The sequence below is a fragment of the Oncorhynchus nerka genome, linkage group LG18 (assembly GCF_034236695.1).
Source record: "Oncorhynchus nerka isolate Pitt River linkage group LG18, Oner_Uvic_2.0, whole genome shotgun sequence".
Taxonomy (NCBI): Eukaryota; Metazoa; Chordata; class Actinopteri; order Salmoniformes; family Salmonidae; genus Oncorhynchus; species Oncorhynchus nerka.
In genome coordinates, this window is record NC_088413.1 from 55,562,083 (window position 1) to 55,577,266 (window position 15,184).

Below are 15,184 nucleotides of genomic sequence, written 5' to 3' on the forward strand. Positions count from 1 at the left end.
CAATAAGGAATCACAGTTTTCATATGGATTCACCTGGTCAGTCTATGTCATGGAAAAAACAGGTGTTTCTAATGTTTTGTACACTCCATGTACTGTAGCTACACCGCTCTGAGACCACCATCCACGTGGAATGCACAGCCCGAACGCACACCTACAGTACCTCCCCACAATTCCCAACAAAGGCTTCTTCTCTGTTACGCGTCCTCAATTAATTTGGATGTGTTGACAGATGGTGAAATTTGTTTGAGCTAGGCTATGAAAGTCAACGGTCCAATATTCTAGAACACTGCTGCGCGCACGCGTACATGTTTTGGACTATAATAAACTTAGGCTGCGTCTCCGTTTCTTTTTCTGTTTTCTCTAGTTGTGCGAGTGTGCTCTAAGGTAACTCCACCGTAGCGCTGCAACCCTAGGCAGCTGGCACTTGGCTCAATTCACCGACTGGGAAAGAGGTCCCCGTCCACTGATGACAGGCTTGGCAGCAGATCAAACTACAAAGTGGCAGGTTGGTTTAATCAAACTATTGTTTGTATCCTATTGGCGTATTTGAAATTGAGAAACAAAGTGAAAGTAAAAAGCTGAACATGATTGTATATAAGTGACAGCTAGATTATGTTGAAAAAGTTACTCCCATAATTGTCAAATGACTAGCTAGCCTTTTACTCTTTAATAGCGTCACTGTGTTAAAGCGTTGTAAAATATTTTCTTTGATGTGTGATTTGGTAGAGTATCCAAGGCTATATTATTTCAAATCTATAACTCGTATTGTGCTCTGTGGATATCCTTAGGCTACTGTCAGTAAATCGATGAGACATTTCGTTTCGGCTACAGTTGTGATTTAGATTAACAGTAGTTTAAGATTTTATATACTATAGATTTGGTGACAAACATATAACAGATCTGGACTCATCAAGTTGAATTACAAGCTATATTATGCTATATGCTTGGCACACATTATTATATTTTACTTGAAATATCGGTAGCCTATATACTGTAGGCTACTCAGTGACACAGTAGCCTAGGCATTATTGCATACCCTTTTATAATGCAATGAATGTATTATTACTGCTGTAGTTGACCATTACAAACATTCCAGTGCTATAATTTTGAAACACTTTAAATAGCAAATTGATCTAGACTTCCACGAAAAGAAACACATGAGCAATTTGAGAAACAACAAGAGGCATGTAAACTTAGCAAAGCCTTTAAAGAGGCATGCAATCTAGGATAATCAGAGGTTGAGAAGTGATATTTGGACAGTTGGGTTTGTCCGTGGGAGATAACATAGGTTGATAATATACCAGTAACTTAAGGTGATAAGAGACTCATACCCTTATTATGGCTGCCTGCCTGCTCCCTCCTCATTTAGAAAATAACCCTGCCCAGATTGTGTGAAATAGAGGATGAATGGCTAGACGGGTTGTTTGCTTTGGTTGATTACCAGCAGAAGATCGCATTTAAATGTACAGATAGATTTGGATTTGGTATGGTTGTAAAAAAAAATATATAGATTTAAAAATATATATATTACCCACCAAAAATATTTGGTATTTGGTATGGATTTCAGATACAGAGGGGCAGAACAATTGTTCCCTCACTAACAAGCAATTATAAGCTAATATTAGGCAAGTGTTAGCCTATTTAACCCTGGCTTGCATGCATCACATCACACCTATGACCAAAATGACAGCAAGTGCCTTTTTGTTGCTCGTGTTTATCTTATTTACACTGTTTTAAAACATATTTTTATGCACCCAAATGATATTCCCAATTCTCATCATCACATAAACAAAAATGGTCATATCAAAAATCAAACATGATTTACATTTGGCAATCTCCTCTGATAGCCTTGACACTGCTCACAGTGTAATAATAATCCTACTGTTACTGTGGGTTACTCTCCTTTCTACTTACAAATAACTTGACTGTGGGGGAGCTATGTGTGGGGGATGTCCTGTCATGTACAAAAATAATAACCCAACTGTGCATCCCCTTCCGTCCTCCTGCATGTCAACCACTTGAAACACATTCCGTTGGCAAGCACCTAAAACACACCAAGGTCACGGTTTCAAAAGACTGTCTTAGTTTGTACATTATCCAAAAACTAATACACCATGTTACTAAAACATGCCTCCATGCAGTAATCAAACGCAGCCCTCACTGCAGACACACACAGCTACACAGCTACACACTCAGTCACTGGCAGTCATGCACATAAGGGCTGCTGTAGGAGTGTGTTGCGCTGCGCAGCCAGCTTTAGTTGTCAGGTTTCAACTTAAACCTCACACACTACTACAACATGCCCATCAGGGATAGTACTGTACATGCCAATGGGTTTACAACGAACCTCTTTAGTCGTGGTGTTACATTATATGGTTGTCCATAACAGCTTGTCCTCCATTGCAGATGTTATCTCCTTTTCCATTCAGCTGTAAGCACAGTGGCTAGGAAAAACTCCCTAGAAGGCAGGAACCTAGGAAGAAACCTAGAGAGGAACCAGGTTCTGAGGAATAAATGATCACAGGGCAATTTGAGGGAGGACACCAATAAACCATGTAGAAACCATCATTCAGAAGGGTTTACCATGTACAAACCAGGTCTATGTGGTTGATGTTTGAGTGGTGAGGCATAGCTGGTGTTATTTGGAGCTGGGTGGTTAAGCGGTGAGTAGTTGAGCTAGCTGCTACAGCACAGAGGTACAGTACAGTGGGGAAGGCTCTGGTGCGAGCCAGGTGTAGGAGCTCCAGTGACAGGTGACAGGTAAATTACCTCCAAGCTCTAGGTGCCATAATCAGCCTGTCTGCTCCACTCAACTGCACTCTGCTCGGCTCCACTCTCACAAGAGTTTTTACTCTACCAAAAGCAGCCCCTCAACTCCTCCTCCCGTGTAATTTGCTTACAAGGCTCGTTTTCTCTCCCTCCTTCAAATTGAGACAAGTCTTTTCTTGAGCGCTTACTTGTCAGTATTGAGGGAGAGCGAATGGAGGCTAAATGGGGCTGCTGTAGCTCTTTGTGTGGAGGTATGTGTCCCTGGCTCTTTGCCTCCATCTGAGAGGGAACGATTTGGGAGCATGGCTGACTTAATCATTCTGCTTTAATCACTCTCTCAATCACTATCTCCTCCACATTGTCTGACCAACATAGTCTGGAAATGTTCTAGAATGCAATCTTCTTAATGGATTCTTTTCTTTTTTTTTCCGAATTCACAATGCTTTTTCATTACGATTGACATTAGTCCAACTGGTACAGTATTCTAAAGGCACTAACACTGAGGAAATGAGTGAATCATTGCTGACCTTTGTTCTCAGTGAATAATGGCAAAGGTCTCCTGAACCGCGCTTTGATCTTAATGCTATCGAAACTGGTGGTGGGGGGAGTGTGCAATGAAAATATTCATTTTCTGATGTTCAATCTCTCATTAGCAGCAAGAGAGAGAGCCCTGTACATGAAACTACCTGTACAGCTGAATATCCTGTGCACAAGACAAATGTGTGCAAGTGAAATTAATGTGCAGTACTATCACTGAACAGTATCATTGTTTACAGGATAGGGGAGACCAGGGGTTGGTTGTCTCACAGGTTGGTTGTCATTGTGTTTATTACTCAAAATCCAGGGGGGCTATGCAATAAATGTACAGATAAAAATGTGTGTCCTCTATAGGAGAGGTCATCCATGTGGCCAATTCAGGTCAGGATCACAAAACATGGAGGTGAGAGGAATATTAGCATTTTTCATGGGGGGCTGTCACATTGATGTTGGAGTTGCCTGTCACAATCTGATAATGAATCCTCATTGTAACAATGTATCCAGAAAGCTAAATATATTTTCCAGATGTTGAAAAGATGTCTATGTTTCACAAGTTTGGACAGCACAGCACAGTACAGTCCAGTAGTTGAATTTAGCAGAGTACAGATCTGCGCACAGGGCCAGCTTAATGAAAGGGCTTATAGGGGCCCAGGAGCGAAAAGCCACAGGAGCCCACTCTCAATGTTCAAAATACACCAGCGAGCATAATTTAGCCACACAGGATCAATAGTTTCTAAAAAATACAGGTGGATTAAGGTTTATCATACGCACATACAGGTAACTGCCAAACTAAAGGAAACACCAACATAAAGTGCCCTAATAGGACATTGGGCCACCGCGAGCTGCCAGAACAGCTTCAATACGCCTTGGAATAGATTCTACAAGTGGACAGCAACCATCCAGGAAAATGCACCCCACACCATAATATATACTTTGTATCATCATTTACTCGAGTGTTTCCTTTATTTTGGCAGTTACCAGTATGCTTACAGTTGGCAGGGGTGCTTGTGTTGTGTTAATATATATCTATTTTTTTACATTTTAGATAGGCCAGTTGAGAACAAGTTCTCATTTACAACTGCGACCTGGCCAAGATAGAGCAAAGCAGTGCAACACAAACAACACAGAGTTACACATGGGATAAACAAACGTACAGTCAATGACACAATAGAAAAGTCTATATACAGTGTGTGCAAATGTAGTAAGATTAGGGAGGTCAGGCAATAAATAGGACATAGTGGCAAAATAATTACAATATAGCAATTAAACACTGGAGTGGTAGATGTGCAGAAGATGAATGTGCAAGTAGAGATACTGGGGTGCAAAGGAGCAAAAAAATAAATAACAACATGGTGATGAGGTAGTTGGGTGGGCTATTTACAGATGTGCTATGTACAGGTGCAATGATCGGTAAGCTGCTCTGACAGCTGATGCTTAAAGTTAGTGAGGGAGATATAAGTCTCCAGTTTCAGTGATTTTTGCAATTTGTTCCAGTTATTGGCAGCCGAGAACTGGAAGGAAAGGCGGCCAAAGTAGGAGTTGGCTTTGGGGGTGACCAGTGAAATATACCTGCTGGAATGCGTGCTACGGGTGGGTGCTGCTATGGTGACCAGTGAGCTGAGATAAGGTGGGGCTTTACCTAGCAAAGACTTATAGATGACCTGGGGACAGTGGGTTTGGCAACGAATATGAAGCGAGGGCCAGCCAATGAGAGCATACAGGTCGCAGTGGTGGGTAGTATATGGGGCTTTGGTAACAAAACGGATGGCATTGTGATAGACTACATCCAATTTGCTGAGTAGAGTGTAGGAGGCTATTTTGTAAATGATCCTGCCGAAGTCAAGAATCGGTAGGATAGTCAGTTTTACGAGGGTATATTTGACAGCATGAGTGAAGGATGCTTTGTTGCGAAATAGGAAGCCGATTCTAGATTTAATTTTGGATTGGAGTTGCTTAATGTGAGTCTGGAAGGAGAGTTTACAGTCTAACCAGACACCTAGGTATTTGTAGTTGTCCACATATTCTAAGTCAGAACCTTTCAGAGTAGTGATGCTAGATGGGCGGGCGAGTGCGGGCAGTGATCGGTTGAAGAGCATGCATTTAGTTCTGCTAGCATTTAAGGGCAGTTGGAGGCCACGGAGGGAGTGTTGTATGGCATTTGAGCTCGTCTGGAGGTTTGTTAACCCAGTGTCCAAAGATGGGCCATGAAATTTCTATAGGATTGAGGTCAGGGCTTTGTGATGGCCACTATAATACCTTGACTTTGTTGTCCTTAAGCCATTTTGCCACAACTTTGGAAGTATGCTTGGGGTCATTGTCCATTTGGAAGACCCATTTGCGACGAAGCTTTAACTTCCTAACTGATGTCTTGAGATGTTGCTTCAATATATCCACATAATTTTCCTCCCTCGTGAAGCTATCTATTTTGTGAAGTGCACCAGTCCCTCCTGCAGCAAAGCACCCCCACAACATGATGCTGCCACCACCGTGCTTCATGGTTGAGATGGTGTCCCCCTTTTCCTCCAAACATAACGATGGTTATTATGGCCAAACAGTTCTATTTTTGTTTCATCAGACCAGAGGACATTTCTCCAAAAAGTACGATCTGTGTCCCCATTGTCACAACATCCGCCGAAGTCGGCTCCTCTCCTTGTTCGGTCGATGTCACCGGCTTTCTAGCCATCGCCGCTCCATTTTTCATGTATTTATTTGTTTTGTCTTGTTCCATGCACAACTGGTTTTCATTCCGCAATCAATTCATATGTATTTATTCCTCTGTTCCCCATCATGTCTTTGTGTAGGATTGTTGGTGTTACGTGTATTTTGATATTGTGGATATTGTTACGTGCATTACTTTTTGTCTATGTTCCGTGTTTTGGGCACATTTTATGTTATTTTGTGCTGTCATTTTGACCGGAATAAAAAGTGTGCCTGTTCACTACACTCTGCTCTCCTGCACCTGACTTTTCCTCCGATACACACTCCTAACAGAATCCTACACCAACCATGGAGTCAGCAGGAGCAGGTACCCCGGTCAGAGGAGTCCAGGAACACGTCCAGGAACACGCGGCTATGCTACATCATCTCGGTGGCATGATGGATCGCGTTGTCCAGACCATGGACCGCTGGGAGAAACAGGAAGTCTCTCCAGCGCCTCGACCAGCTCAACCAGGGTTATCTCTACACGTCCCGTCCGGATCCAGCTCCAGTGGAATACGTCTCTCCCTTCCCAGGGAGTATGATGGGACGGCCGCACAGTGCCAGGGGTTCCTTTTACAACTGGACCTATACCTGGCCACTGTTCACCCAGCTCCCTCAGGAAGGGAGAGAGTATCCACCCTCATCTCATGCCTCTCGGGCAGAGCTCTGGAGTTGGCAAACGCCGTGTGGGGAGAGGAAGACGCTGTGTTGGACCACTTCAAGGAGTTTACCCGCCGTTTCCGGGCCGTCTTTGACTATCCGCCCGAAGGTAGAGCGGCGGGTGAACGACTCTTCCATTTGAGACAGGGGACGATGAATGCACAGGATTTGGCGCTGGAGTTCCGGACCTTGGCCACCGGAGCAGGATGGAACAACAGGGCCCTTATCGACCACTATCGATGCAGCTTACGTGAGGACGTCCGACGGGAGTTGGCCTGCAGGGATGCCACCACCACCTTTGACCAACTGGTGGATATATCCATCCGGTTGGATAACCTGCTGGTCATCCGTGGACGTCCTGAAGGGGCTCTGTCGGTTCCATTTCCCAGCACTTCCACTCCGGTGCCCATGGAGTTGTGAGGAGCTGTGCATAGGGAGGCTGGAGGAGGGGCCTTCACGTGCACCATCTGTGGCCGCAGAGGGCACACTGCCGGTCGGTGCCGGGTTGGTCCCTCTGGAAGCCGAGGCAGCAGGCAGGGCACTCTAATGTCACCCCAAGTGAGTATGCACCACTCTCATCCAGAGTCCTCTGTTGTCCACCTGTTTGTACCGGTTTGTTTCCCTGAGTTCTCCCCGCATTCCCAGCATAAGGCGCTTGTCGATTCAGACGCAGCCTGGAATTTTATTGACAGAGCATTAGCACTTAGTTTAGGGATCCCCATTATTCCTGTGGATAGACCATTTCCGGTTCACGCTCTGGATAGTCGACCATTAGGGTCCGGGTGAATCAGGGAGGCCACCATCTCCCTGGCCATGGAGACGCAGGAGGTTCACGATGAGAGAATCAGTCTCTTTCTCATTGACTCTCCTACGTTTTCCATGGTACTAGGCCTTCCCTGGTTGGCTCGTCATAACCCCACCATTTCCTGGCAACAGAGGGCTCTCACGGGGTGGTCGCGAGAGTGCTCAAGGAGGTGTGTAGGGGTTTCCATTGGTGCTACCACGGTGGAAAGTCCAGACCAGGTCTCCACCATGTGCATTCCCTTAGAATATGCTGATTTGGCTCTCGCCTTCTGTAAGAAGAAGGCGATTCAATTACCACCCATTGACTGGGGGATTGTGCGATAAATCACCTTGTAGACACTGTACCCAGGAGTCACGTGTATCCCCTGTCGCAAGCGGAGATGGTGGCTATGGAGACATGTGTTTCCGAATCCCTGCGTCAGGGGTACATTCGATCCTTCACTTCACCCGCCTCCTCGAGTTTCTTTTTTGTGAAGAAGAAGGATGGAGGTCTGCGCCCGTGCATTGATTATAGAGGTCTCAATCAAATCAAGGTGAGGTACAGTTATCCGCTACCTCTCATCGCCAAGGCGATTGAGTCAATGCACGGGGAGTGCTTCTTCACTAAACTGGATCTCAGGAGTACGTACAATCTGGTGTGTATCCGAGAGGGAGACGAGTGGAAGACGGTGTTTAGTACCACCTCAGGACATTATGAGTACCTCGTCATGCCGTACGGGTTGATGAATGTGCCATCAGTCTTCCAATCCTTTGTAGATGAGATTTTCAGGGACCTGCACGGGCAGGGTGTAGTGGTGTATATCGATGACATTCTGATATACTCCGCTACACACGCCAAGCATGTGTCCTTGGTGCGCAATTGACTTTTGTACCTGTTTCCTCCAGCATCTTCACAAGGTCCTTTGCTGTTGTTCTGGGATTGATTTGCACTTTTCGCACCAAAGTACGTTCATCTCTAGGAGACAGAACGCGTATCCTTCCTGAGCGGTATGACGGCTGCGTGGTCCCATGGTGTTTCTACTTGCGTACTATTGTTTGTACAGATGAACGTAGTACCTTCAGGCTTTTGGAAAGAGAAGACTCATCTGTCTGTAGAACCAATAGATTTGATTGTTTCTCAACAACTCCATATTTTGAGCAAACAGCATAGTCCCGGGGCCTATGATTTGTGACTTTGCAGTACAGTGCAGTTTAATTCAGTGTACAGTAGAGTCTAGTAGAGTTAAATTCAGCAGAGTACAGCACAGTACAGTGCAGGACAGTACAGTTTAATTCAGTGGTGTACAGTAGAGCAAAGTAGAGTACAGTACAGTACAGTACAGTTGAGTCTAATTCAGCAGAGTAGAGCAGGGTTTTTCAAACCTTTTAATGTTAAATGAATTCTCACAAAAGTATTGCACTAAGCCTTTACTAGTCTTATATTAGTGGAGTGACATAGCCATCTGTAGTGCAGGCAAACATTTCTCAGTCCCCCCCCCCAAACATCTTCCCGTGGCCATGCAAGGACCCCCAAATACTATGAACCCTGGGCGAAGACCCCTTAAAAAAAAAGTATATTTTTGCGAGCTGCCAACTAAGTTCTTGAGAGCTGCATGCAGCTTGCGAGCAGCGCAATGACTACCAGTGGTGATCATTTTATATAGTTAAAGCACATTTCCTGCTATTTTACCCATTTTGCCATGAGGCTGAGAGAAAAAAATAACAGTTTTAAAGCAAATTTCCTGCTATTCTACACATTTTGCTATGACTTATGTCCAGTTCATATGCTTTCTGAACAGGGCTGGTTCTAGGATTTTGGGCCCCTAACTAGCTTTTGATTGTGGGCCTCCCCAACTGCCACTGGAAATAATAATAATAATAATAATTGGGTAAAGGGTCCCCTGGAGGTCAGGGCTCCGTGGCACGTCCCCCACGTGCCCCTCAGTAATAAGGCCCTGACTACCACTGGTGTAAAGAGTGAGACAGGAAAGTGCAAACGCTATTTGCATATTGATGGGATACTGAAATATAACTGGTTAAAACATGTTTTTTGTTATTGTTGTTCCACGGACTCCCTAGCCCCCCCCCCCCCCCCCCCCCAGTTTGAAAACCCCTGGAGTAGAGTACGGTATATTACAGTACAGTACAGATACATATGAACATTAAATTATATTTTTTCTTACAGGTAGCTTTAGTGTAGATTCATTTATTTCGGTTTGAAGTAGCTTGGCAAACTATATTTGGTAGCTTGGCAAACTATATTTTCAGAGGAGCTTCCCCAACACTGGGTATTAAGCACATTCATAACTGTTTTATAACACCTCAAATTAATGTCACTTTACTTAAGTTGTCTGTGCAATGGCATATGGCATGGTTATGAACATAGCCACAGGACGTATGGGTGCTGAGGGTGCTGCAGCACTCCATGAAAAATCAGAATAAAATGTTTTATGTATATATACTGTATATATGTAAATACAGTGCCAGTCAAAAGATTAGACACACCTACTCATTCCAGGGTTTTTCTTCATTTTGAATATTTTCTGCATTGTAGAATAATAGTGAAAACATCAAAACTATGAAATAACACATATGGAATCATGTAGTAACCAAAAAAGTGTTAAACAAATCAAAATTTTATATGTGAGATTCTTCAAAGTAGCCACCCTTTGCCTTGAAGACAGCTTTGCACACGGTATATGAATATTCATAAAACAAAATAAAAAATCAAATTCACTGTGCCTTTACTAGTCCTTTATTAGCAGACTGATATGTCTTTAGCGCGGGGAAAACATTTTTTTCAGTATCTCTGCTTTGGCAAAAAAGGTAGTTGTATAATTAAGAACAGAACATCTTTCAGGATTCAATTGTTGGAATTGTAAGAGTTATTGAATAACTCTTACAATAAAAACAATCCACAATACAGTAATTGAGTACATTGAGACATCAAGTGATTTGTGATGATTTGATATGATGATTTGGCTCAGTTGGTAGAGGATGGTGCTTGCTAGGGTTTGTCACGCTGGCATAAATGATTCAGGAGACAGGCGCAGTCTGGGTGGTATGGATTTTTATTACACCCAAATTACGGCATGCCGTGTAAGGGCACAGTGACAAAGACCAAACAAACACATAACAAAACACAGGGTTGAAACCCAAACAAAATAGCGAGGAGTATTTCTAATAAATAACACGCACACAATGATTAACACACGGGAGGAGACCCGTAATCATCTGCGCAATCCACAATGGCACGAAAGCCAAAACACACAGCACAGGTACTCACACGCACCAACAGACATTGTAACAATAATTGACAGCACTATGGTGAACAAAGGGCACATATATGCAAATACAATCAGTGGGAATAGGGGCCAGGTGTGCGCAATGAAAGTTCCAGAGGGATCGTGACAGGGTTGTGGGTTCGACTCCCATGGGGGACCCGTATGAAAAAGTATGAAAATGTATGCACTCACTACATTTACTAAAATGTCAAAGGAATGAATAGACCATTTTGGTATTCACATGTGTTTGCAAAGTATTTCAAGAAACTGGAAATCATATCAAGCAAGTATTTTCATATTCCACAATTATCAGATTAACTGTTTTGTACAGATAATTATCAGACTCAAATTACAAATGCTGGTAAACACAAAATGCATTACATTTACATTTTTTTCACAAAAGTAGTGCACTGGACCTTTACTAGTCCTGTATTAGCGGGCCAATATAGACATGTGTAGCGTGGGCATTTTCAATATTTTACAGTGCATTCGAAAAGTACTCAGACCCCACATTTTTTCCACATTTTGTTACATTACAGTCTTTTTCTAAAATTGATTCATTCGTTTTCCCCCCTCATCAATCTACACACAATACCGCATGATGACAAAGGAAAAACTATCAGTACTCAAGATAAGACCCAGATGCAGACAGTTCGAATCAGAGTGGTTTCTTGACTAAACGGGGCAGGCAAACAACAGGTCAAGGGCAGGCAGAGGTCAGTAATCCAGGGCAGAGTCAGTACGGTACAGTACGGCAGGCAGGCTCGGGGTCAGGGCAGGCAGAGGTCAGTAATCCAGGGCAGAGTCAGTACGGTACAGTACGGCAGGCAGGCTCGGGGTCAGGGCAGGCAGAGGTCAGTAATCCAGGGCAGAGTCAGTACGGTACAGTACGGCAGGCAGGCTCGGGGTCAGGGCAGGCAGAGGTCAGTAATCCAGGGCAGAGTCAGTACGGTACAGTACGGCAGGCAGGCTCGGGGTCAGGGCAGGCAGAGGTCAGTAATCCAGGGCAGAGTCAGTACGGTACAGTACGGCAGGCAGGCTCGGGGTCAGGGCAGGCAGAGGTCAGTAATCCAGGGCAGAGTCAGTACGGTACAGTACGGCAGGCAGGCTCGGGGTCAGGGCAGGCAGAGGTCAGTAATCCAGGGCAGAGTCAGTACGGTACAGTACGGCAGGCAGGCTCGGGGTCAGGGCAGGCAGAGGTCAGTAATCCAGGGCAGAGTCAGTACGGTACAGTACGGCAGGCAGGCTCGGGGTCAGGGCAGGCAGAGGTCAGTAATCCAGGGCAGAGTCAGTACGGTACAGTACGGCAGGCAGGCTCGGGGTCAGGGCAGGCAGAGGTCAGTAATCCAGGGCAGAGTCAGTACGGTACAGTACGGCAGGCAGGCTCGGGGTCAGGGCAGGCAGAGGTCAGTAATCCAGGGCAGAGTTAGTACGGTACAGTACGGCAGGCAGGCTCGGAGTCAGGGCAGGCAGAGGTCAGTAATCCAGGGCAGAGTCAGTACGGTACAGTACGGCAGGCAGGCTCGGGGTCAGGGCAGGCAGAGGTCAGTAATCCAGGGCAGAGTTAGTACGGTACAGTACGGCAGGCAGGCTCGGGGTCAGGGCAGGCAGAGGTCAGTAATCCAGGGCAGAGTCAGTACGGTACAGTACGGCAGGCAGGCTCGGGGTCAGGGCAGGCAGAGGTCAGTAATCCAGAGCAGAGTCAGTACGGTACAGTACGGCAGGCAGGCTCGGGGTCAGGGCAGGCAGAGGTCAGTAATCCAGGGCAGAGTCAGTACGGTACAGTACGGCAGGCAGGCTCGGGGTCAGGGCAGGCAGAGGTCAGTAATCCAGGGCAGAGTTAGTACGGTACAGTACGGCAGGCAGGCTCGGGGTCAGGGCAGGCAGAGGTCAGTAATCCAGGGCAGAGTCCGTACGGTACAGTACGGCAGGCAGGCTCGGGGTCAGGGCAGGCAGAGGTCAGTAATCCAGAGCAGAGTCAGTACGGTACAGTACGGCAGGCAGGCTCGGGGTCAGGGCAGGCAGAGGTCAGTAATCCAGGGCAGAGTCAGTACGGTACAGTACGGCAGGCAGGCTCGGGGTCAGGGCAGGCAGAGGTCAGTAATCCAGGGCAGAGTCAGTACGGTACAGTACGGCAGGCAGGCTCGGGGTCAGGGCAGGCAGAGGTCAGTAATCCAGGGCAGAGTTAGTACGGTACAGTACGGCAGGCAGGCTCGGGGTCAGGGCAGGCAGAGGTCAGTAATCCAGGGCAGAGTTAGTACGGTACAGTACGGCAGGCAGGCTCGGGGTCAGGGCAGGCAGACTGGTAAAATCCAGAAGAACTAGAAAACAGGGACTAGAGAGAACAGGAGTACCAGAAAAAAACACGCTGGTATTCTTGACGACACAAGAAGAAATGGCAACAGACAAACAGAAAACACAGGTATGAAAGAGGAGACAGAGGGCTGTGAGACAGAGGTATCCTTGATACATGAAAAGTGGAATGTGTGCGGGGCAACAGAAGATGAACAGCAGAGGGGCTAAGAATCTTTGAGATGGGGAAAGGGGCGATAAAACGGAGGGAAAGTTTGAGGGACTCCACCCGGAGGGGAAGATCCCGAGTGGACAGCCATACCCTCTGCCCAAGACGATAATGTGGAGCCGTGGTCCGGTGGCGGTCCGTGCGTCGTCGATACCAGGAGATGATCTTGAGAAGAGCAGACCGGGCTCTCTTCCAGGTCCGGCGACAGCAAGCGGACAAACATCTAGGCCGAGGGTATACTGACTTCCTCTTGCTCATGGAAGAGCAAGGGCTGATAACCCATCGAACACACGAAAGGCAAGAGACCAGTGGCTGAGCAGGGGAGGGTGTTGTGGGCGTATTCCACCTACACGAGTTACTGGCTCCAGCTGGTGGGGTTGACAAAGACAAGGCAACGAAGAGTCGTCTCCAGGTCCTGATTGGCTTGCTCCAACTGGCCGTTAGACTGGGGGTGAAACCCGGAAGACAGGCTGGCCGACAACTCAATGAGTGTGCAAAACGCCTTCTAGAACCAGGACGAGAACTGAGGACCACAGTCGGAGACCATGTCCACCGGATGTCCATGGGGAGAGTGCAGGGATATATATGACCAGGGACAGTGAGGGACAGGAAGTGGTTGAAGGAGACCAGGTGGAGCTTGCTGACAAGTCTTATTCTGAGCACAGACAGTGCAGGCGGCAACGAACAAGGAGACCACCAAGGAGAACCATGTTGGACCACCAAAAGCGTTGTCGCACAAAGGCCAGGTTCTGTCGGGAGCCAGGGTGGCAGGCAAGCCTGGAGGAATGAGCCCATTTCAGAACCGGGCAGTGGGCAGCATCTGGTTAGCCGGGCCCCCTCCCCACCCGTGGTCCAGCTGGGAATGCTGCGCCTCATGGACCTAGTTCTCTATTCCCCAGATGAGTGCAGCCTCCAAACATGAGGTAGGAAGGAGGGTCTCGGGTTCTGGGGGTGTAGCAGATGGCCTATAGCGACGTGAAAGCACATCCGGCTGAACATTCTTGGACCCCAGGCAGTAGGAGATGGTTAAGTTGAACCGAGTGAAAAGCAGGGCCCATCGAGCTTGCCTGGAGTTGAGACGCTTGGCGGTGTGGAGATATTCCAGGTTCTTGTGGTCCGTCCACACAATGAATGAATGTTCCACCCCCTCTAACCAGTGCCTCCACTCCTCCAATGCCATCTTCACAGCAAGTAGTTCCTGATTTCCCACATCATAATTCCTCTCCGTGGCGTTAAGACAATGGGAGAAGACAGGACAGCCCTCACTCCAATGTCCGAAGCATCGACCTCCACCACGAACTAACGGGATGGGTCCAGATGGATTAATATGGGAGCTGTGGTGATTTAAAAAAACATATATATTGAACTTTTATTTAACTAAGCAATCAGTTAAGAACAAATTCTTATTTACAATGACGGCCTACCAGGGAACGGTGGGTTAACTGCCTTGTTCAGGGGCAGAACGACAGATGTTTACCTTGTCAGCTTGAGGATTCGATCCAGCAACCTTTCGGTAACTGGCCCACTAACGCTCTAACCACTAGGCTACCTGAAGCGGTGCTTTAGGTCCAGGAACGCCCGATCAGCAGCTGGGGACCATGTGAACTGAATCTTGGGAGAGGTGAGTGCTGAAAGGGGGGAAGCCAGGGTGCTGTAACCCTGGATAAAATGGCGATAGAAATGGGCAAATCCCAGTAATCGTTGCTGCTGCATTCTGGACGTGGGTTGGGGCCAATCCACCACTGCTCTCAACTTTCCGGGATCCATCTTCACATTACAAGCAGCGATGATGTATCCTAGGAAGGAGATGGTGGAAAGGCTTGAATTTGCATTTTTCTGCTTTAACAAAAAGATGGTTCTCCAGGAGACGCTATAAGTTCATTCATTTCTACCATGGTACAGACAGTCATTGTTCTAATTCTTGATTATA

The 15,184-nt window shown here is 46.6% G+C and overlaps 1 protein-coding gene across 3 annotated transcripts in view; it reads left to right on the forward strand.

The window, feature by feature from the left end:
- Positions 1-221: 221 nt before the first annotated feature.
- LOC115146152 (estrogen receptor beta-like) overlaps positions 222-15,184 on the forward strand; it is a 34,332-nt gene continuing 19,369 nt past the window's right edge. Inside the window, exon 1 of one of the 3 annotated variants that reach the window (XM_029688039.2) lies at positions 222-505. In XM_029688039.2, coding sequence (XP_029543899.2) covers positions 467-505 — 39 coding nt within the window. In that variant the 5' untranslated portion in view covers positions 222-466. The remainder of the gene's footprint in view (positions 506-15,184) is intronic. The other 2 variants (XM_029688035.2, XM_029688036.2) reach the window with 2 other exon arrangements.